This window comes from Scyliorhinus canicula, chromosome 11, assembly GCF_902713615.1.
Source record: "Scyliorhinus canicula chromosome 11, sScyCan1.1, whole genome shotgun sequence".
Lineage (NCBI taxonomy): Eukaryota > Metazoa > Chordata > Chondrichthyes > Carcharhiniformes > Scyliorhinidae > Scyliorhinus > Scyliorhinus canicula.
Window position 1 is genome coordinate 36,771,459 of NC_052156.1, and position 24,332 is coordinate 36,795,790.

The 24,332-nt window shown below is 42.7% G+C and overlaps 1 protein-coding gene across 1 annotated transcript in view; it reads left to right on the forward strand.

The window, feature by feature from the left end:
* The window catches only part of LOC119973643 (voltage-dependent L-type calcium channel subunit alpha-1D-like), an 863,992-nt gene that overhangs the window by 578,534 nt on the left and 261,126 nt on the right, over positions 1-24,332 (forward strand). Inside the window, exons 25-29 of the mRNA XM_038812023.1 lie at positions 1,715-1,802; positions 1,896-2,003; positions 2,103-2,155; positions 10,065-10,211; positions 10,738-10,939. Of these exons, the coding sequence (XP_038667951.1) occupies positions 1,715-1,802; positions 1,896-2,003; positions 2,103-2,155; positions 10,065-10,211; positions 10,738-10,939 (598 nt within the window). The remainder of the gene's footprint in view (positions 1-1,714; positions 1,803-1,895; positions 2,004-2,102; positions 2,156-10,064; positions 10,212-10,737; positions 10,940-24,332) is intronic.

Sequence of the window (24,332 nt, forward strand, 5' to 3'; positions counted from 1 at the left end):
AGGTTCAGGGGGTCATTGATTGTGCTCACCTGGCTATCAGTGTCCCCTCAGAGAAACCTGATGCTTTTGTGAACAGGAGTGGGTTCTGCTCCCTCAATATTCAAGTTCTCTGTGACCACTGAGTAAATCATGCAGGGGTGTGTGAGATTTCTGGGCAACTGACACGGCTCCTACAGCCTTAGACTTTCACAATTGCCTCAACTATTTAGGTCTTTTTGTGACTGGATTCTAGGGGACAAGAACTCTGATATGTCTTCTAAATCCTATATGCAATTGCAAAAAACAGGCAGAGGGCATGTACAATACTGCCAAATGAGTACAAGGGCCACCTTTGAGCTAGCTATTGGCCTTTAATAGATGAGGTTTAGATGCTTCGATAGATCTGACGGAATCCTGATATATATATCCTCTCATGCAGGAGTTGTCGACTGATTTTTAATTGGACACTTTTTTTAAAAAATTGCCTAAAATAAACAGATACTATGAATAAAAATACAATCAAAATTAAATAGGCCTAACCCTGAATTATCCTTTATAAAAACATTTTAAAACATTAATTTTGATACAAAAACCATCTTTTAGAACAAACTTCAAGTTACAACCCACAGAATTAAGACAACTTTTTTCGCTATTAATTCGTGTGGTTATAAAAGAATTTCGAATAGCACGTCAAGAATAATTTATCACCTCCGCTATATTAGAATAAATGATGATCGCAACCAGAAAATCTGTTCCTTGGACCAAATAAATTATCCATAACCATGGTCAAGCTCTACCATTTTGAACGGAATTATTTAGAGCATGATGATGTTTTTTGGTAAAATAATAATTTAAATCCATAAAGTGCAGCATAATTTTATCCATATAATAAAAACACTGCTCTTATTTTCCTTGACTTTTTTTTAGCCATTTTTCATGTTAATACAAACTAATTGGAAAAGGTTGGGAACTACAAATGAGTGAAGAGCTACATGTGACTGGGAGCCACAGGTTGCAGACCTCTGGTCTAGAGAATTCCATATTATTGTCTCTGCTGTGCATTGCAGAAACTGGTACTCCAGAGGGTCTTAGCATGAGGCAGAAGATGATATTGAGTGAGCTGCATTCTCAGAGGGGGAGGATTAGGTGCCTCAGTAGGTGCCAGTTGTTGAAAGTGGCAGCATGGACCTCAACTCACAGGACAGCGATATGAGCTTTGCGACTCTTTGCACATGCACATGCTGCACATGAGACCAAATGCAAAAGGCCACCGAACCAAAAAGCTCTCTCCCAAAGGCAACCTTGCTAACCTTTCATGAGAGACCATTACCAGCTCTCTATGCTCATTAACATCTCTGTATATCATGGAGGAAGAATTGTTCTGATTTCCGCATGCCCACATTTTTCATGGAGCCACGAGCAGTACTTTTGTTTGGTAAGACAGTCTAAAGAAGCCTTCTTAGCGCAGTAGGCAGTGTGTAAGTCTCAGAATCTGAAGGTAAGACAGTCAAAAAAATACATTTACCAATCTTCTAGGAATATGAAGATATCTTCATGAACACATTAATGTCACTACCCATTGTGACCGTAGCAATTCTTACCAATATAATTTACCGGTTTTCTAAAAAAGCTAGCAGAAAGAAACAAAAAACTTGCATTTATAAACATCTTATCGTATTTTCAGGATCTCCCGAAATGCTTCAATGAAAATGAATGGTTGCTTGTTTCCATACAGGTCCAGTGCTATTTCAGTTGTGAAGATCCTTCGTGTCTTAAGGGTGTTAAGGCCTCTTCGAGCAATTAACAGAGCGAAGGGACTCAAGGTTAAATTGATTATTTTCCATGTATCCAGTGACATCTTACAGAAATTTAAAGACTGCAGCATCTTTGTTCACACTTCTTTTTCAATTTTACAGCATGTTGTTCAATGTGTGTTCGTTGCTATTAGAACTATTGGCAACATCATGATTGTTACAACTCTTCTACAATTCATGTTTGCTTGTATTGGGGTTCAGCTATTCAAGGTAAGTCCTAATTATACTTTATCTACATGAAGCATCTTTCAGTTAAGACTGAAGTTTAAAATTATTCTAGTTAATTTCAATTGTCTTGTAACTTTTCAGGGCAAATTCTACCGGTGCACAGATGAAGCAAAACAATTTCCCGAAGAATGCAGGTAAGAAACCTGGAAAACTAGTATGTTGATGTGACTAAGCGTTTTGATTTTGGTAGTAATTTACTTCCTTCAGTCCGTATATTATTGACATACAGTGAACAACCTAAAAACATACAATTAAACAATCTTTCTTATTTTTTTGTGAGAATATGAAATGCTACTTTTTTCACTAGCTCTGTAATTTTCCTAGACACATACTACTGTGGCAATGTTACTCTGAGAAGGTTGGTAAAATGACATAAGAATGGCTCAGTGATCTTTCCTTTAAATTTAGATCCAAGTGTCATACAAGTCCTATTATGTTGGTTTGTCAACATTCCATTTTAATTAACTTTAACTGCAAAGGTTGACTTTATTTTAGTTAAGCCTGTGGGAAATACATTTGGACCAGAATTTTAAGTTGAACGCTTCATGACAGCTGGTGGATGGGTGCTTGCAGGAGTCGAAGGTGCCTCCACCAACAATTAAGCAGGCAATTAGGCTGATAAGAAGCCACTTGCCAGTGATTTTACGTGACCTGTCCACTTTTATGATTGGCAGACGGGTCAATCGGCCAGACAGCTGTAATGTTCTTGTTGGATGGCCTGATCTATATTACAAGAACACTTGTGGCTAAAGCTATAAACAATTTATTAACGTTAACTGTGGGTCAACTATATACAAAACAATAGATAAATAATAGTATAAACATGCACAAGCAAACTCTCTCCCCAGCTTCCTCATCAGTGTGAGGTCACCTGACTCTAACCTTCACTTATATACTAATGAGACTCCTTGTGGTCAGTCAGTGAATTACAACACAACCATAATATCACTACACCCCTTTCCTTTGAAGGAATAAATTAATAAGTTATCATCAGTATATTTACATGTGATATTATTAGCCTGTGAGTGTAACAGTATTAATTTTTTTCTTTAAGATTTTAAAAACTGGTTTAACAAATACAAATATATATCTATATATACACACACACACACACACACAAGAACAGCAAGCATAGTATGTACAAATAGTCCAAATCTACAAATTGAGTCAATCAGATTGTCTTCTGACCCTGGTTGATCTTCACAAAGTTTGACCTTGCTGCTCAGAACTTGCAGATTCAATGTTCTCCATGACAGCCTTATGCTCAGGAACAGCTGAACTATCTGACACTGCAGCTGATGTTGATCCTGACGTAGATTCATCATTCACCACGTTGTGAAAGTCTCCTCTGGTTTTCAAGAGTGTGCGCCAATTTCTTCTTAAAACCAAGCCATGCCGGGTGGAACGGTGCGCAGTGGCTAGCACTGCTGTTTAAGGCGCTGAGGACCCGGGTTCGATCCCGAACATGGGCCAGTGTCTGTGTGAAGTATGCACATTCTCCCCGTGTCTGTGTGGGTTTCAGCCCCACAACCCAAAGATGTGCAGGTTAGGTGGATTGACCACAGTAAATTGCCCCTTAATTGGAAAAAAATAATTGGATACTCTAAACTTATTTAAAAAATGAAAAAATAAACCAAGCCATGTGTGACGATTCCTTTTTAAAACCAACCCTTCCTCTGCCTGTACATTGTAGGAACGAGGTGCTACTTTTTCAAGTACAATGGCTTTTCTCGACCAATTGCCTGAATCATCTATTCTCACAATGTCATCACTACTCAGAGATGGCAAAAGTTTACTTTAATGTTTTGCATTTCCTGTAGTACCACTGCATTCTACTCCTTCTTTTCCAAATATGGAAGTGTAGTACTCAACATTCTATTCATGAGTAACTCTGCTGATGATCTACCATGTGACAATGCTGACGCTCTGTAACTCAATAGTGCGAGATATGGATCAGATTGGCTGTTCATTGCCTTCTTCAACAATATGCTTGACAATATGTACACCTTTTTTGGCTTTGCCATTTCCTTGTGGGTACAACGGACTTGACATGCCATGATTGAAATCATACGTGACTACGAAGTGTTGCCACAGTTTATAGCTAAACAAGGGCAGCACGGTAGCATTGTAGGGCAGCACGGTAGCATTGTGGATAGCACAATCGCTTCACAGCTCCAGGGTCCCAGGTTCGATTCCGGCTTGGGTCACTGTCTGTGTGGAGTCTGCACATGCTCCCCGTGTGTGCGTGGGTTTCCTCCGGGTGCTCCGGTTTCCTCCCACAGTCCAAAGATGTGCAGGTTAGGTGGATTGGCCATGATAAATTACCCTTAGTGTCCAAAATTGCCGTTAGTGTTGGGTGGGGTTACTGGGTTATGGGGATAGGGTGGAGTTGTTGACCTTGGGTCGGGTGCTCTTTCCAAGAGCTGGTGCAGACTCAATGGGCTGAATGGCCTCCTTCTGCACTGTAAATTCTATGAAAATAAGAACCCTTGTCACTCATGACGACTCGAAGAATTCCGTATCTAGCAAAAATTGACTCGGTATGCAGTATTACACTGCTTGCCATTATGCTTTACAGGAGAGCCATTTTTTGAAAAATTGTACATGGTTATCAAATAATCTTTCCCTCATAGGTGAAAGAGATCCATAGCTACTTTCTGTTATGTTCTTTGTTTTAGTTCGTTCAGGATGGTGAAGGTTGTAGTGCTAACAAAAAACAGCAAGATGTGTTTAATAAACAAGCTAATTTATTACACTACACTGAATTAGATTCAAACATATTACTAAGGAATTAGTTAATTAAAGATTACACAATTCATCTACATTATTAACTATACTATTAGTTCAACTATCTCACAACAACTCTAGCTTGCTCTCTTCCATACTCTCCATGTATCTCCATCTATCTCCCAGAAGTCAAGGAGATTACCGTAACAGCATTCGAAAGGTATCTTGACAAACACATGGATAGGATGGGTATAGAGGGATATGGCATAAGGAAGTGCTAAGGGTTTTGGCAAAGGTTGGTATCATGACCGGTACAGGCTTGGAGGGCCGAAGGGCCTGTTCTTGTGCTGTATTGTTCTTTGTTCTTTGCTGAGATATGTGGGGCTGGATTCTCCGTCCCGCCACATCACATTTCTGTTTCACTCTGCCGGCGGGATGCTCCGTTACACCGGCTGGCCAATGGGGTTTCCCATTGTGGGGCAGCCCCACACTGTCGGGAAACTACCGAGCTGCCGGCTAAACAGAGCATCCCGCTGGTGGAGAATCCAGCCCATGATATTTATATGGTTGCTCTATAGCATCATCTAGTGATTAGAGTAGTAACATTACATTAACCCTTTATGTGCTCTACAATATCCACTAGTGTGACAATGATGCCGTAGGTAAATCAAATATTTGCATAGGTTTTCTTGTTTGCTTGCAATGATGTGTCTGGCATGTGTCACAACAACTGACCATCCTGTCAATATCCTGGTTTATACCTGTCCAGTAAACATACTCACATTTCTCAAACCCGAGATGTCCTTCATGTATTCTGGAGTCATCACTACTCAGAAGTGGAGTGCTGCATTTATAGCAAAAGATATTGAGTATAAAGATAAGCAAGTGTTGTTGCAACTGTAAAAGACACTGCTAAGACCGCACCTGGAGTATTATTCACAGTTTTGGTTCCCTTATTTGAAGAAAGATGTAGTAGCATTGGAGGCATTTCAGAGGAGGTTCACTAGATTGATTCCAGATATGAGGGGTTTGTCGTATGAGGAGAGATTAAACAGTTTAGGCCTATACTCTCTAGAGTTTAGAAGAATGAGGGGTGATCTAATTGAGGTATACAAATGCTAAAAGGTTGGATAAAGTAGATGTGGAGCTGATGCTTCCTCTTGTGAGGCATTCTAAAATGAGAGGTCATAATCTTATAAGAGGTAGCAATTTTAAAACAGATTTGAGGAGAAACTACTTCTCCCAAAGAGTTGTGAATCTGTGGAATTCGCTACCCCAGAGTGCGGTGGATGTAGGGACAGTGAGTAAATTTAAGGAGGAATTTGACAGAGTTTAATTGGTAATGGGTTGAAGGGTCATGGAGAATGAGCAGGACGGGGGATTTGAGGCCAGGATGGGATCAGCCATAGGCTTAGGAGGCTAAATAGCCTACTCCTGCTCCTAGGTCATGTGTTCTAGGCAGGAGATACTCTGGCTGATTTTGCCATTCAGCTCTTGGCCTGTAGCATTGTAGGTAGCGGATGAGGAATATGTCAGCCATGATAGAATGGCGGAGCAGACTCGATGGGTTGAATGGCCTAATTCTGCTCCTATATCTTATGAACTTATGAACTTATTCTCTTTTTTTTAAATTTAGAGTACCCAATTTTTTTTTCCAATTAAGGGGCAATTTAGCGTGGCCAATCCACCTAACCTGCACAACTTTGGGTTGTGGGGGTGAAAACCTTGTAGACACGGAGAGAATGTGCAAACTCCACACGGATAGTGACCCGGCTGTGATTCAAACCCAGGTCCTCAGCGCCACAGGCAGCAGTGTTAACCATGTGCCACCGTGCCGCCCCATGAACTTATCCTCTTAAGTACATCCTTGTGAAGAGATTGAGGTATAACAACAGTGTTCAAACAAAGTACCACTCCATTAATGATACTGAGTTCAGATCTTATATTGTAGAACTCCATACATCGACCTCTGGGCCAGTGGATGTTCCTCGTCACTTCTTGAAGAGTTTGATCCTTCCTGGCCTCATCTTGGATCTCACATAGTTTCATATCTGAAAGTGGCAGTATGTGTGGAAATGCGATTGACATGCAGATCTACACCTTCAGCAATTTCACTATTAATATTTTGTATTGGCGCTCTCGATAATGCATCTGCTAAGAACAAATATTTGCTTGGTGTGTAGGTGAGATTGAAGTCATAGCATTGTAATTTCATCATCAACTTCTGAATACACGGAGACATTTGGTTTATATTCTTCTTGATGATGTTAATCAAATGACGATGGTCTGTCTCAACTGTGAAAGTTGGAAGCCCATACAGGTAGCCATGGAATTTCTCCAAGCCTACAACTAAACCTAGGCATTCCTTTTCGACTTGAGCGTACATCTGCTCTATTGTCATCATGGATCGTGATGCATATGCGAGTGGTTTCCAATCGTCATGCTCGAGTTGCAGAAGAACTGCTCCAAGACCATCTTTCAATGCATCTGTTGAAACTTTAATCTGCACAGCTGGGTCAAAAAATGTGAGACCTGGCGTGGTGGTTAGTGAAGTCATGAGCTTCTTCCACTCTTGCTCATGTTGCTCAGTCCAAGTGAAATCCGTTGTTTTGTGTCAGAGATCATGCAGATGTTTTTGCTGACAGGTTTGGAATGAATTTCCCTATAAAATTGATCATACCCATCACTTGTAAGATGGCTTTCTTATTGTGTAGTTTAGGCATGTTGAGAATTGCTTGGATTTTGTCCTTGTCAGGTTCAATGCCATGTGATGAGAGCTTGTCAATTAGGAATTAGCACTTTTGCTTGTTGAGCTTCAGCCCATTTCTCCTGATGCTCATTTGAACTTTAAGCAACCTTGTATTTTGCTCTTCTATGGTTGAACCCCAAATGATGATATCATCCACACACACACATACACCTTCTATACCTTCAATTATGTGCTCCATGGCACGGTGACAAATTCCTGATGCCGAAATTATGCCAAATGGCATTCTCAGAAAGCAATATTGTTCAAATGGCGTATTAAAAGTGCAGTACTTTGTTCCTTTAGCAGCCAGAAACCTTGAGGTGCATCAAGTTTAATAAAGAATAGTGCACCAGCCACCTCAGATGTGATTTGCTCACACTTTGGTATTTGGTAGTGTTCTCTTTTGATATTCTCGTTAAGATCTTTGGGATCCATACAGATGCGAATATCGCCATTCTTTTTCTTTACACATACCATGGATTTACCCAATTGGTAGGTTCTTCTATCTTTCTGATTATTTTCAATTTTGTATTTCCGTCTAGCTCCTTTTTGAGGTGATCCCGAAGATGTGCAGGTACTCTTCTCGTGCGTGGATCACAGGTTTTGTATCCTCTTTGAGTTGTATCTTGTAGGTGAATGGTAGTGTACCAAAACCTGTGGAAACATCGCTGAATTTGCTGATAATGTTCTCAGAATTGTTGGAGTATTGATCCAATCCTTTGTGGATGCTCAACTGTACTGGACCTAATTCTTCACAGGACTGATCACCTAATAATGAATCCAAGCCCTCGGATACAATACGGATAAACTGTGTCTTCACCACCACACTCAAGCACCATAACATTTAATACTTGAAACCATTACAATCTCTCAGAGATATTTTGTAATTTCTTATAAGCGGCTGAATTTTTAGATTTTTAAAATCAGTCATGCTGATTAATTGGCTTTGGCACCAGTGTCTAACTTTAATTGGACCACTGTACCATTCACTTCAAGTGGTAGAAGCCATTTGTTCTCATCAACCGCATTTATTTGAAATGGAGCATCAGTTTACATTTTTTAAAGTGCTGGAGAATTTTTTGATGTCCCCAAAAAATTCTTCTCTTTTATTACTCCAATAAACAATTATGTTTCATCACTGGAGACTGTGCCTACACTGTGCTGACTGATCTGGCGTTGTGCTTAGAGTAACAAATCTGAGCAAAGTGATTTTTTCCTTTGCATCTGGAACAAAACTTGCCAAACTCTGGACACTGCCTTAATTTATGCTTTTGACCACATCTTTTACACAGAAATACCTTGGCCTGATCTTTAACCGTTTTCGTAGAATCATAGAATTTGCAATACAGAAGCAGGCCAGTCGGCCCGTTCAAGTCTGCACTGACCCTTGGAAAGAGCACCTTACTTAAGCTCACGCCTCCACCCTATCCTTGTAACCCAGTAACCCCACTTAACCTTTTTTTTTGGACGCTAAGGGCAATTTAGCTTGGCCAATCCACCTAACCTGCGCATCTTTGGACTGTGGGAGGAGACTGGAGCACCCTGAGGAAATCCACGTAGACACGGAGAGAACATGCAGACTCTGCACAGACAGTGACCCAAGCCAGGAGTCGAACCTGGGACCCTGGAGCTGTGAAGCAGCTGTGCTAACCACTGTGCTACCGTGCTTTTGTTGGTGTGTGAGGAACTGCAGAAACATTCCCGCCTTTTTTTGGAAGGTTCCCACCTTTTTGTAAAAAGGGCAGCAACCGGAGTGCTTTCTTCCAAGAAGATGCTACGATTACTGAGGAAGATTTTAGAATGCTGTGCTGCTAGGTCGTGAGCCTGACAAATCTTAACTGTTTGTTCCAAGAGACAGCTCCGATTCCCTCAGCAACTGTTCCCTCAGCTTATTTTCATTCATACCAAACACAATCTGGTCCCGAATGATGGAACATTCCACTGCAGAAAAATTACAGGTTTTAGCTTTTAACTTTAAATCAGTGACAAAATGGTCTATTCTGTCTCTCCTGTCTTCAGTAAATGTGATCTAAATACATAGCGTTCACAAATTTCACTTTCTGGCAGTGCAATGTTCATCAAATCTTCAAATTACTGTGTTAAAATGTTTACTATCTTCGTTGTTTGCAAATTTAAACATATTAAACACAGCAATTACTTCGGGCCCTACCACTGTTTGGAGCATCGCTGCCTTACACAAATCTGATTGATCTCCTAAATTTACTGCAGTAAGAAACAGATTAAATTGCTGTTTAAACACACGCCAGTTGCTGTCCACATTACCATGAAATCTGAGACTCATTGGTGACTCATTGATCCTTTCTCAGCACGCTAATTGGCCAGCCAGTGTGAAATGATGGTCGGGGGTGATTGCAGTTGGAAGTGTTATCCACTTTGGGCTCGCCAATCACATGCTTGACAAGCGCAGGATTCATGCATTGAAGTCTGATACACCAACATTACACTCAAGTCGAGTAGATACATATTAGGTTACAATGGTCGCCTGTAGTGAATTAATGACAAAAAAAGTTAATATTTTAATTCAGATTCTTTTTCCTTTTATAAAGGGGAACTTTTATTCTTTATAAAGACGGTGAAGTAGAACATCCCGTAATTCGGGATCGTGTTTGGCACAACAGCGATTACAACTTTGACAATGTCCTTGCAGCTATGATGGCATTGTTTACAGTATCAACCTTTGAAGGCTGGCCAGCGTAAGTACATGTCTCATTTTTCCAGTCAATTCTGAGAGGTGATATTGATTGAAGTCACTTTGGAATTACCTTATGTTTGACACATGCCTTTTTATTCAGATAAACAATGATTATTACATTTCACCAAATTGATGCATGACTAAGGAAAGCCTTTTTAATGGTTGATGTGTCTTACTTCACTTTGGTTCAGAGTCTTTGATTCTTAACACTTGATTTACAGTTCACAAATTCAGCAGTGATCTGAAGCTGAAGCCACTTTGAACAAGCCCTCAGCTCACAGTACAAAGTATCTACAATCATGTCAAATAGAATGTGCTTAACAGCTCAGGAAGATAGACAATGCAAACATTAATGTAAACTATTTGGAAAAGAACTGCTTTGATTGCTATGAGTAGTGACTTTGTAAAAGCATGGAAACATTTAATTTCCATCATCACACATCATAGCTGCTAAAGTTGTCCCCTTTGGACATTTATATTTGTCATTGTGGTAATATTCTGTCACATCAACTTTGTCTCTTTTTCAGCCTGCTATACAAAGCCATAGACTCAAATGGAGAAAATATTGGGCCCATCTACAACAATCGTGTGGAGATTTCCATATTCTTTATCATCTATATCATTATTATCGCTTTCTTCATGATGAATATCTTTGTTGGTTTTGTGATCGTCACATTCCAGGAGCAGGGAGAACTGGAGTATAAAAACTGCGAGTTGGACAAAAATCAGGTTAGAAATCACATAAAATAACAGTTTTAACTTGCCTCTTATTGGGAAGTACATAAATTAGTATACTAAAACTTCAATTAATTGTATCTTTCTGTTTGCAATGAACGTGCACTTCACCTGCAAATTTATTGTTGGTGTGAAGTGATTTCCATTTTGCTGCAATGCCAAGCTGTTAAGTAATGGGTTAAGAGACATTCCAATTAGTTGTCTCATTTATGTTAAGAATCCAATAATTGACACTGATATGTAAGAGGTTTCAGGTGGCCTTTGTGTCAGGTGATGTGAAGATAGAGTTTTTGGTGCAGAGTCTGATAAAGTGAAATAAAGGTCTTTGTAAAAAGGAGCAGTACCTTTGATTCTTTATACAACAGCAGCTAAACGTCGAACAAATGGTAGCAGAGGATGGTTGCTGTGCAAATGTGAAGGGTTGAAAGATACAACTTTCCCAGACAAAACCAAGGAGTGAGCGAGAAGAAGAAAAAAAGAAGATATATGACTGAACCTAGGAGAAAGATGGTCGGACATGACTACCCCCCTCCCCCCTTATTTTCTGAAAGGGGATTGTATGACCAATGGAGAAGTGCAGTAGTTATGTGGACTAAGGCAAGTGCCTTGGGAAAGAGAAAAATGGATATGGCATTGGCTCTTTCTCTACCTTATGGGAGTAAAATCCAAAGCAAATTGTTTTCCGAGCTGGAATTGGAAGAGTTAGACTCAGAAGAAGGTCTGGCTCTGATGACCCAAATAGGTCAGTCATCAATAAAGCAGGATATGGAAGATACACTACTAACAGGATGGCAAATTCGCACGGCTACAAACAGGTTCCAAGACTATAGAACGAGATCGGGACCCGGAAATTATGAAGACAGAAACCCAGTTAGAACCGAGAATAGGAAGGTGAACCCCAGAAATGTCCGGGGTATGATAAATCGATGTTTTCAATGTGACTCTCAATACCATTATTCTTTCAATTGTCCAACATGTTTATAATAGTGTTTGAAGCGACACATGACACGGAAGAGTCAGAAGAGGAGAAAGATAGTGACCAGAAAGAAGGCATTGTCCTATTAACAAGCAGTTTTGCGCTGGTATTGAGGGTGCTGGTTGCAGAATCCTTCATTGTGCTGTATTGGACAGTGACTGTACATCTACTGTGTGTGGAATTGACTGGTTAAAATGTTACCTGGACTCCTTGAATGCTGAAAATCGTAACAAGATTAAGAAATTTGAAAGTTCCACAAGTTTCACGTTTGGAGATGATAATACTCTGAAGTCGCTGAAAAGAGTGGTGATCCCTTGCAATATTGCCGGAGTGAATCATTTCATTAGCACGGATGTTGTATCAAGTGAAATACCTTTGCTTCTGAGCAGACCGTCGATGAAGAAAGCACACATGAAACTGGATATGGAACATGATAAGGCAACAGGTTTTGCAAAGACGGTGGACTTACAATTTACACAGTCAGGACACTATTGTATTCCATTACTGACAAATAATATTTCAAGTACAGTTGTTAAGGATGTGTTATTGGCAGCTGAAAATGTGACTTTAGCTGATAAAAAGCTTGTTGTATTGAAACTGCACAGGCAATTTGCGCATCCGTCTCCTCGGAGGCTGAAAAATATATTAAAGGATGCAGGGTAAGGGATGAAGACTATACTAAACTGATAGAACAGGTTAGTGATCGCTGTGAAGTTTGTAGGAAGTACAGAAGGACACCAGCACAACCGATAGTAACCCTACCTTTGGCCAGAGATTTTAACGACATTGTGGCCATTGACCTTAAGATCTGGGATTAGCCAATAATATATTTATTTTGCATATTGTAGATTTAGCAACCAGATTTAGTCAATCAATGATTGTACGAAGTAAAGAAATGAGAGTAACCCTGGATCAGATTGTGGAAAAATGGATAGGGACAGGAATGGGCCCATCGGCAAAATTCCTTACAGACAACAGGGGAGAATTTGCTAATGATGAGTTTAGGGATATGTGTGAAAACCTAAATATCACAGTATGAATACAGCTGCGGAAAACCCATTCAGTAATGGTGTGTGTGAAAGAAACCATGCAGTAATAGATGACATGCTCTGAAAAATTTTGGCAGATAGACCAAATTGCAAGTTAAATTCAGCCTTGGCATGGGTGGTACATATGAAGAATTTATTGCAAATGGTTGGGGGCAATAGTCCCTATCAATTAGTGTTTGGTAGAAATCCTAAAATTCTATCCATTTTGGATGACCAGCCTCCAGCTCTGCCTTTGCTGAGTAGAAGTCACTGAAATAATTTGTAAAGCTTTAAGGCATAATGTACGGCCATCAAATACCGTTTTGCAGCAAGGAGACATAGTATACTATAAGGGAGACAATTTTAATGAATGGAAAGGGCCATGGAAGATCATAGGCATAGATGGCAAAACAATTATTTTGCAACATGGCAATCAAACTGTTAGGGTACATTCATCAAGGATAATCGGTACAGATTTCAAATTTTAAGTATAGACAAAGCAGACAGACATGATGAGGAACCAGGGTCATCTGGTATGCACGTGCGACAGAACAATGAGGACCTGTTGACTGATATAGACAGGGTTTCTGTCGAAGAAGACAATACTTCTGATGAATTAAAACAGGCCATTTTTCCGAAAGGACAACTGCCAAATGTTGGTACAAAAGTGACATACTTGCCTGAAGGGTCTAGTCAATGGAAGGATGCAACTGTTAGGAGAGCAGGGAAGGTCACTGGAAAGTATAAACACTGGTTGAATGAACAGCATTCAGGGGAGGGTGTCAAGACAATGGATTGGGAACACAAAGTTCAAAACTGGAGGGCACAGAAGCACAGTGTCAGTTCAGATAGTACATAGGATAGTGAACAGGTTCGCAGGAAAAGATCGAGAACTATTGAAAGGACATCCCACGGCAGAAGGGAAAGATCAAGCAGTAGAAATACAGAGCGAGATACCAGGCGGGATAGGGGACGTAGTTTGTCAAGGTCCCGGAACATGGGTAAGATTATGAATGCTACTGAGAGTAGAAGCCCACATGCATGTGAAATTCTGGTGGCCTCCAACAAATTCGATGAAAAAGTTATCAAAGATGCCAACAGCAAGAACTGCATAGTTGAAGTGAATTTGTGGTATACATGGAAGTACCGGATAGAGGACAAAGAGGTCTACCCCACAAGGCAGCACGGTAGCATACTGGTTAGTACAATTGCTTCACAGCCCCAGGGACCCAGGTTCGATTCCCCGCTGGGTCACTGTCTGTGCGGAGTCTGCACATTCTCTCCGTGTGTGCGTGGGTTTCCTCCGGGTGCTCCGGTTTCCTCCCACAGTCCAAAGATGTGCAGGTTAGGTGGATTGGCCACGATAAATTGCCCTTAGTGTCCAAAATTGCCCTTAGTGTTGGGTGGGGTTACTGGGTTATGGGGATAGGGTGGGGGTGTGGGCTTGGGTAGGGTGCTCTTTCCAAGGGCCGGTGCAGACTCGATGGGCCGAATGGCCTCCTTTTGTACTGTAAATTCTATTAAATGGATTTGCATGCAAAAGGTTTTCCAGATGGAACATATAAGGCAAAGGCCCGGCTTGTGGCAAGAGGATTTGAAGAAAACTTGGAAGATCAGAATTTAAGGGTAGATTCACCTACGACAAGAAGGTTTATTTTAAAGATCCTCTTGGCTCTATTAGCCACAAAGGCATGGGAATGCAAATCTATAGATATAAAAGCTGCCTTTTTGCGGGGGCAGCATGAACAAATGTGTATATGAATTAAATGATGCGTCCAGGGTCTGGTATTTTTCGGTAATGTCAGTTTTGTTAAAGTTAGGCTGTTGCCAGTTGAAAGCAGATCCAGCAATGTTTTAATGGCATCGTAAGGAAAATCTTTCTGGCATCTTTAAGCATGTTGATGATTTTTTTGTGGGGTGGGACTAGTCATTTTGAAGCTATTGTAATCTCTAGGTTGAGGAAAGAATCCAGGGTTGGAAGTCAGGCCTCCGGTGCATTTAAATATATTGGACTGGAAATCGGACAGACTAAGTTAGGGGCAACTTTACATCAACAATCTTATTTGGAGAGCATTGGCCTAATAGCAGATAGTCGTAGTCAGGTTTCAGAAAAAGATGAAGTGGTTTCAAAGATGGAAAAAGAGCAACGGCGAAGTTTAATTGGGCAACTGAATTGGTTAGGTAGACAGACTAGACCGGACGTTAGTTTGATGTCTTAGAGTTGAGTACAAAGTAAATGAAGTGGAAGACATAATGAGGGCAAATAAAGCATTGGTCAAACTAAAACTGCAGGAGTGTGCTTTGAGGTTCCCGGTTTTAGGTGATCTTAGGCACTTGAAACTCATAGTTTATAGTGATGCGTCCTATGCAAATTTATGTGATGGGGTTTCAAGCGCAGGAGGTTTTATAATTTTCCTTATGGGGAACAATGATAAATGTTGCCCTCTTGTGTGGGAAACAAAGAAAATAAGGAGAGTGGTCAAAAGCACTTTGGCTGCTGAGACTTTAAACCTTATAGAGGCGGTGGATATGGCCTTTTATATATTGACAGACATTTTAGGATTAGGGGATTTGGGTAACATACCCATTGAGTGTCACATTGATCCCTGTGGGAAAATGTGCACTCTTCAAAAAGTGTCAATAAGAAAAGGCGAAGGATAGACATCGCAAGTTTGAAGCAGATGTTGGACAGAGGCGAGATAGCAAAAATTAAATGGGCCGACAGTAGCTATCAATTATCTGACTGTTTAATGAAATGAGGGGCGTGTTCACAAATTCTTTTGGATATTCTTAATGAAGGGCACCTGTTTCTGTGACTGTTTTGGGGGTTTTTTTCTTCCAAAAACAAAATGAAAACAAAAAGACGGGGAAATTGCGTGTGTTTCTGAGTTTGTTGTAATTTTGTTTTCACCAAACAATTTTTTGTTTCACCAAGGAAGGGGAGACTGTTTAGGAATGGGTTAAGAAACATTCCAATTAGATGTCCAATTGATCCAATAATTGGTACTGATATGTAAAGAGGATACAGGTGGCCTTGGGAGCACGTGATGTGATGATAGAGTTTGGTGCTGACTGTGTTCAAAGAAAAATAAAGGTGTTTAGGAAAAGCAGCAGAACTCTTGACTCTTTACTCAACAGCAACCTGAGGCTAACATTTACACCCCCCCCCCCCCCCCCCCGTGACAAACAGCCCCTCAAACATGATCACAAACATCCCCCACCTTTGCTCAAACCCCCATGAAGAGCCCCTTAACTCATACATTATCTTCCCTTATCGCAGGACGTCGTACAGGTCACCCAACCAAGCCACTACCCCCTGGTGGCGATGCCGACCACCACTCCAGCAAAACTCGCTGCCGTGCAATCAGAGAGGCGAAGGCCAAGACATCGCCCTTCCTCCTCTTCGTGAACTTGGCCTTTCTTCTCTCCATGAGCTCCGGCTTTTCTGAGATCCCAAATATTGCCACCAAAGGGTCCGGGTCCACCTACTCCACTATCCTGGCTAAGACTACGAACACTCCTGCCCAGAACCTTCCCAATTTTTCGCAACCCCAAAACATGTGCGTGTGATACGCTGGCCCCGCCCACACCTCTCACATTCATCTGCTACCCCCTGAAAGAACCTATTAATTCTTGCCTGAGTCATTTGCACACTGTGCACCACCTTAAACTGTATCAGGCTCATCCTTGCACAAGAAGAGGTCCCATTTACCCTACGCAATGCCTCACTCCATGCTCCACAATTGATCTCCCCACCCAACTCTGCTTCCTATTTCTCTTCAATCTTCACCACCCGCTCGCCTCCCTGCTCCCCCAGCCACTTCTATATATCCCCAATTCTTCCCTCCCCTTCCACATCCGGGAGCAGCAGTTGCTCCAGCAGGGTGTATACCGAAAACCTATGGAACCCCCTCCACACCTTTCGCACAAAGTCCCTAACCTGCAGATACCTGAACTTACTCCCCCTCGGAAGCTCTATCCTCTCCCTCAGCTCCTCCAGACTGGCGAACCCTCCTTCAAATACAGGTCCCTCACCTTGACCAGTCCCACTTCTCTCCACCTCATGTATGCACTATCCATCCCCCCCCCCCCCCCCCCCCCGCTCAAACTCCTGATTCTCGCACAGCGACGTTAGCACCAACATCCCTTTTACCCTAAAATGCCTCCTCAATTGATTCCATATCTTCACTGTGGCCATCACCATAGCTCTCAAACTAGACCCCTTACAAGATTCCTCCTCCATCCTAACCCACTCTAACCCTTCTCTTTCCCACCACCACCGCACCTTGTCCACATTCGCCACCCAATAATAATGTAGCATGTTCGGCAATGCCAACCCCCCCCCCCCCCCCTTCCCCCTGCTGCCTCTGTCCATGTAGCAGGGTTCTCTCCACCCTCAGCACCTTCCCCGCCCATACAAAGTCAGAAATGATGATGTTCACTTGCCGAAAAAAAGCCTTTGGTATAAAGGTCGGGAGAATATTCATTTTCACCACTTGGACCCTGCCTGCCAAGATTAAGTGCAGTGTATCACACCTTTTAAGATCCTCCCTAGCCTCCTCCACCAGCTTCGCTAAGTTCCTCTTGTGGAGCCCCGCCCATTCCATCGCTAGCTGAATCCCCAAATACCTAAACCTATCCGTCTCTACTGTAAATGGCATCCCCCTAAATTAGCCCACTGGTGCCAGCTCATTCACCGGGAATACCTCGCTTTTCCCTACTTTCAGCTTGTAACGTGCGAACCCTACAAACCTCCCTAGCAGGCCCATAATCCTTCCCATACTCTCCAAAGGATCCGAAACATACAGCAACAGGTCATTGGCATAGAGCGACACCCGATGCTTCCTCTGTCCCTTCATAATCCCCCGCCACTCTGCCGACCCCCTGAGAGCCATTGCCAATGGCTCTATGACCAGCGCACATAGCAGCAGTCCGTGTTCAATAGTGATTTGGGCCTGTACAATCCACATTCCACCGGGTCCTTCCCCTTTTTTGGAATTAGTGTAATTATTGCCTGTGTTATCACCTCCGGCAACTCCCCCTTCTCCAGTGCTTCATTAAATGCGCCTAACAGATGTGGTGCCAGGTCCGTCACAAATTCCTTATAGACTTCCGCTGGGTACCCATTCAGCCAGGAGCCTTCCCTGACTTCATACCCCTGGTACTACCCAGCACCTCCCTCAGCCTCAGGGGCTCCTCCAACGCCGGCCTCTTTGCTTCCTCCACCTGGGGAAATTCCAGCTTGTCCAGAAACTGCCCCATGTCCCCCTCCTCTCCTCCCCGGTCCGCCTCATAAAATTCCTGGTAGTACTCTCTAAATGCCCCAGTCCGTATGTCTTTGTTTTATCTTTAGGTAACCATGATCCTTATATGAGTCTAGTGTTTCTTACAATAATTAGTATTGATTGTGTCCAATAGGGAATGTAAACATAGCCAAAGATGTGCATGTTAGCTGGTTTGGTCATGCTAAATTGCCTGTAGTGTCCAAAGGTTAGGTGGGGATATGGGGTTACAGGGATAGAGTGGGGGAGTAGGTCTAATTAGGGTGCTCTTTCGGAGGGTTGGTGTAGACTCGATGGGCTGAATGGCCTCCTCCTGCACTGTAGGGGTTCTATGATTCACCATGATTAAGCCTGGGGTCGTCACCTCTGAACTAATTACTTGAAAGATTATCATGTGTTTATTTGGTCAGTTTTGCTGTTGATGCTGAAACATTGAGTGTTATTATGGTTGTACCCAGCAATGATCCCCACATAGCAGGTTTACGGTTTATGTCATGCTATTAAGATTGCTGTTATGATTTGGTAGAAAGAGTAAGACATGAAAGGGATTGGTGGGGGGAAGGCAAGTCACTCAGTTGTTGATACGTAACATCAGTGAGCAACTCTAAAAAGGCACAGATTTCTGGGAACTAAACATTGCCCAGCTTTTATGCTGAGGAAAAATGCTTTGCATTGGGGGGATCCCAATATCCTGGGATGAGAATTCAGGTAAAATTACCTGGGCTTTTGTGTTTGTATAAAATATACTTAATGTGGAACCATAGATTGATCGTTGTATGTAGTTCATTATCTGTCCTCTTTCCACTGTTAGTGTTTTGGTGTCTGGAGCTTCAATATTGCAAGTAGTACATTACAGAGTCCTGTTGAGGGCAAGGGTCAGAGTGAGGGGAAATATAACAATTCATTCAGATATGCCAGTGTTTTATTGCATTCTATATTTATCTGTCAGCAGATAAGTGTAAAGTGAAAGTTATGTTGATATCAAAATATTCCTAGCTGCCAAAATCATTTATTTAAAATGTTATCAATCAATCTGCATTTGAGCCTGAAGAAGGTCACAATTGCCCTTTATTATTGTCAACAATTTCTCTCTTTCCCAATGGAGCCTAGAAAGCAAAAGGACAGGGCAATTATTTACTTACATATTGCATACATTCCACAGGTAAAAGTCATCACTGATTGTATCTCAATTGTATCACTTCCCAAACCGGGCTTCCATATGAATTACAAAGGTTTGCATTTATTGAATATGCAGCTGGAGTCCAGCAGTGTACGGATCTACAACTCGGTACATGGTATGCTGGCACCTGTTGTGATGTCTTCATCCTCTGCCATTTCTCCAACCTATTTTATTCACAACCTCAGGTCAGAGATTAGTTACACATCTGTGCCATACACCTGTCAAGGACCTGCACACACAGGTGCTGAGCAATGCTTCAACCAAAGCAATGCATCAACCAGAACTGTAATTGTGAAAACAATTTGATTACTCAGTCAGAGTCTGCTACGTGGACCATTCCAGAAATGTAGTTCAGTCCAGCCAGTGAGATGTTGAGAATCTTTGTCATGTACTATGTGCTGCACCATTTTGCCCTGCAAAGGGGAACAATTCCTCGGAGTTGCTGCAGAGAAAGGTTTAAAGGTGCTGCTGGAAAGAACAACGGCAAACGAAAAGGCCAAGGTTAAATTGGCTAGAAACCTAGCCAGCTGCTAAAATTCCTTTTCAATCAGTTCCAAGTATATCCGCCTGGTGCCAAATAGCAACATGGGAATTTCCAACTCCTCTTCTGTCATGTGTCAATTATCATCTGATATTCCTTCTGAAGGTGAATGACAATGCATCTTTTAGTGAATTGTCTTCCTCCTTCGTTGCTCATAATGGGTCAGAGACTTCTAAAAAAAAATTTAGAGTGCCCAATTCATTTTTCCCAATTAAGGGGCAATTTAGCATAGCCAATCCACCTAGCCTGCAGATCGTTTCGGTTGTGGGTGCAAAACCCACGCAAACACAGGGAGAATGTGCAAACTCCACACGGACAGTGACCCAGAGTCGGGATCGTACCTGGCACCTTGGCGCCGCAAGGCAGCAGTGCTAACCACTGTGCCATTGTGCTGCCCTATGGGTCTGAGACTTGAATGGATCGGTGAAAAGAAAGACACGGTAGGAGTTTAATTCCTGGGTCCTGATCCCGCTGTTGGGATGCATTGCAGATGTTCTGGTCTATTGCGAAACTGTTCTGCCCAAGATTATAAGAAATTACACAGAGTTGTGAACACACCTCAGTCCATCACACAAGCCCATCTTCCATCTACTAATTTTCAGAATGGTTCTGGAGGAGGGGTCAGTTAAAGAGAGGGACATATGGAGCCAACCTGATGGATTTTGCTCCTATTTTCTGGGCCCCTTCGCCTCCAGACTTGCTTCCACGGGCTATTGAAAATTCAACCCACAGTATTTAATGACTAATGGCAAAAGTGGGTCATAGCAAATAAGCCATTGCTCATTCTAGAGTTCGGTAATGAGAGAAGCAGGAGCGGTTGTGGGTAAAGCACTCTACAGCACAATCTCCTCTGATGGTACTCAGGATATTTGTGGCACCTTGTTCTGCTGCTCTCGTGCTTTGACTAGATGGTTTTCTTGCCCTTGTGTGAATTCTCTCCCTGGCTAAATCGTTTGACAAGAGAAAAGGTGAGTGGCCAATTGAAGGATTAGGAGCATTTGTGTCTGAGCATAGATCATTTGGATGATGCTTTGAAGGTGTATCAGCTGTGTGCAAGAAGGAACATTAATTGTGAAAACAGTTGTAGGTGCAGAGTGTGGACGTAGGAGGAGGGCCACGAGTTTGGATGAAGTAATATTTTTGTTACTGTTGTATGTAACAGTAAAGCAGTACAGGGTCTGTGCTGATAGTCAAATGGAAGTCTTACCTTAGCAGCCCATTTCATGTCTTAAAATTTCTTCTGGCACTGTTGCTAGGTCCACGCACTGAGCTTAATGCATTCAAATCATTGTTGTATGGATGTTTAGTGTGGTACCCTTCTCTAATTTGCAGGGAAAAGGATCTTTATCCTGCTTGTAACCTGCTCCATTAGGAGCTTCTGGATACTGTCCAAGAGAACTGGGAGACCTGACAATAATACTTTTCTGCCAAATTTGAAAGGATCCGCATTGCACACTGTACCCTTCCCTTTTAGAGATGCTGCCAGCTTTAAATCCTCCCTGCCCGAATTCCATCCTCATGCCCAATTTGTGAGCTGTCCAATGGCTAATGTGATTCATGCTGACGGTTTGCCAATTCCTAAAGATGGCTTTGCTTCCTGCGAACAACATGCAGTGAATTATGCATCCACATTACCAACATCCCACACATCTGAGACATAACTTAAAATTGCCCGCACTGAGTTTAATTCCACTTTCCTGCTTGTTTGATAGAATCTTAACTGTTACTTTATTTAAGAAATTATTCACTTTAAAAATAATTAATGGTCTGTACTTCAATAATAGTTTGTGGTTAGCGGGTTTTACATTGCAATCACTCTCCAACATTTTTCTTCTCTTATAATCATAAATTTGTGGCCTCTTGTAACTCTCAGTAATCAGTAGAACAATTTATCAGTAATCATCTCATCAAAGCTCTTTAAAATCTTGAAAACATATTAATTCACTGCTTAGCGTTCTCAGTTCTGGTGGAAAATGCCCTGTCGTTGACTCGACCCATTTTTACTCTGACATTCTCTAAGATTTAACTTCCCATAGAATTCCTACAGAGCAGAAGGAGGCCATTTTTCCCATCAAGTGTGCACCGACCCACTGAAAGATCATCCTCCCTAGGCCCAGTCCCTGCTCTATCCCAGTAGCCATAACCCCACCTAACCTGCACACCTTTGGATTGTGGGATGTAATTGAAGCACAAGGAGGAAACCCATGCAGACAGGAAGAGAATGTGCAAACCCCACACAGACAGTCACCCAAGGCAGGAATTGAACCCAGGTCCCTGGCGCTGTGAGACAGCAGTGCTAGCCACCGTAACTTTGTTACACCTATCTTCATGCAGTCTAGAGTGAAGCAGTTGCTTCTTGCTACCTTACCATCTCTTCTGGTGGGATATGGACGACAGGTGCTTAAAAGGCCTGGGAATTAAAGTAGGTAAATTAGTTTCAAATTTGTTACAGAGCACGCCGGTGATGTTGATATACATGTATGTACCTAATTGGGATGATGCTGGTTTTGTAAAGTGGTTACTGGGAGCGATTCCGGACCTGACTCACACCAGTTGACCATGGGAGGGTTTTAATTGTGTATGGTTCCGAGGTTGGATAGGTTGAGCCCTAAGCCGATGGAAAGATTGAGAATAGCAGAAAAACTGGGAGGATTCATGGAAAGGATGGCGATGGTGGATCCTGGAAGCTCGGGAACCCAGGAGGAAGGGAGAATTCCTTCTTTTCGCATGTGTATAGGGTGTATTCCAGGATTGATTTTTTTCTGGTGAGCCAGGCGGTGCAGATGGGAAGGTAGGGGAGGAATGTGCAGAAGTTGTGATCTTAGACCATTCGCAGCACTGGTTAGATGTGAGGCTTTGTTCTGAACAGGTGCACAGGTTGGACTCAGGGCCTTTGGCTGATAAGGAGTTTTGTGGGAAGGTGAAAGTGGTGATTAAGAACCATGTGAAGAATTGGGCACCATTTCCATGTATCGGTGTATGGAGAAAAGAACCAGAAGTGGACGAAAAGGCAGAAATAAAAAGACAGGCAAGGGCTGGGCTGAAGCTGCAGCAGGAGACAGCATGGCCGAGGACCGGACCCCTGGTGTGTTGGCCCAGCGATCAACGGAGCACTTGATGCAGGTCATCCAGGACGGCTTTGCCAAGCAGAAATGGGACTGCCTGGACCCGATAAAGGAGTTGATTGATCAGCTGGAGCACAGATTGGACGTCCAGGATCAGGCGATCCAGAAGGTTGAGAAGGTGCTGGCTGAGCAGGAGTAGCATCAAACTGTGGTGGAGCTGGAGGTGGGGATGTTGATCGACCAGCAGAAAAGGCTTCTGGAGAAGGTGGAGGACCTAGAGAATAGGTCCCATCGGCAGAACTTAAGAATTGTTGGGCTCCCTGAGTGGTCTGAGGGAGCTGATGCTGGGGCATACATAGCGGGTATGTTTGAGAAGTTGCTGGGGGAGGGGACATTCTCCCGACTCTTGGAGGTGGACAGGGGCGTACAGAGCGCTTGCGAGGAAGCCGTGAATGGGGGACCCTCCAAGGGCAAAGCGGTGAGATTCCACAGGTTCCTGGACAAGGAATGCATTCTTCAGTGGACCAAGCAAACGTGGAACTGTAAGTGGGACAACAGTATCCTGTGGGTTTACCAGGACCTGAGTGTCGAGGTGGCCAGGCAAAGGGCAGGCTTCAACAAAATAAGTCAATCTTTTTCAAGAAACAGGTGAAGTTTGGACTGCTGTATCCGGTTCGTCACTGGGTCACATATGAGGACCAGCATCATTATTTTGAGTCGCCTGAAGAAGCGTTGGACTTCGCGAAAAGAAAAGGACTTGTGGTGGACAGAGAACTTTTGAACGTTGATGCTACTTTTTGGCTTATATTTGTTTTTCTTCTTTTCTGTTTTTGAGTTCTGTTTAAGAAGGGGGGAAAAAGTTTTTCGTTTTTGGGATTTCTTTTTGGTGAATGTTGGCAATGCCTTTTGCTTTGATTTGCACTTTTGTGGGACGGAGATGTGCTTGTTTGGATTTCAGTGTTTTTCTTTCAGTTGGGTGAATTCAGTTCAGTTGAGGGAATTTGTTTGCATGAGCAGCGGCGGGTAGGGGGGGCGGGGGGGGGGGGAAATGAGGGAACAATAGGTAGGACTGGAGACTATCTGGCGCTGGGGAGGGGTCCACCAAACTAGCTGGGTGAGCTAGCTCACGGAAGCGCAGTGGGGGGTGTGCATATGTTTAGTTTATTGTATGGGTTAGGTTTCAGAGTGGTGCTGCTGGGGGGGGGGGGGTGAGGAGGGGGGTAGTAGCTCTGCTGACGAGGGAGGTACTTCGGTTGAGGGACAGAGAGGTCGGTGGTGGGGGCTGCCAGAGGACGGGCCGGAGGAGGTGCAGCAC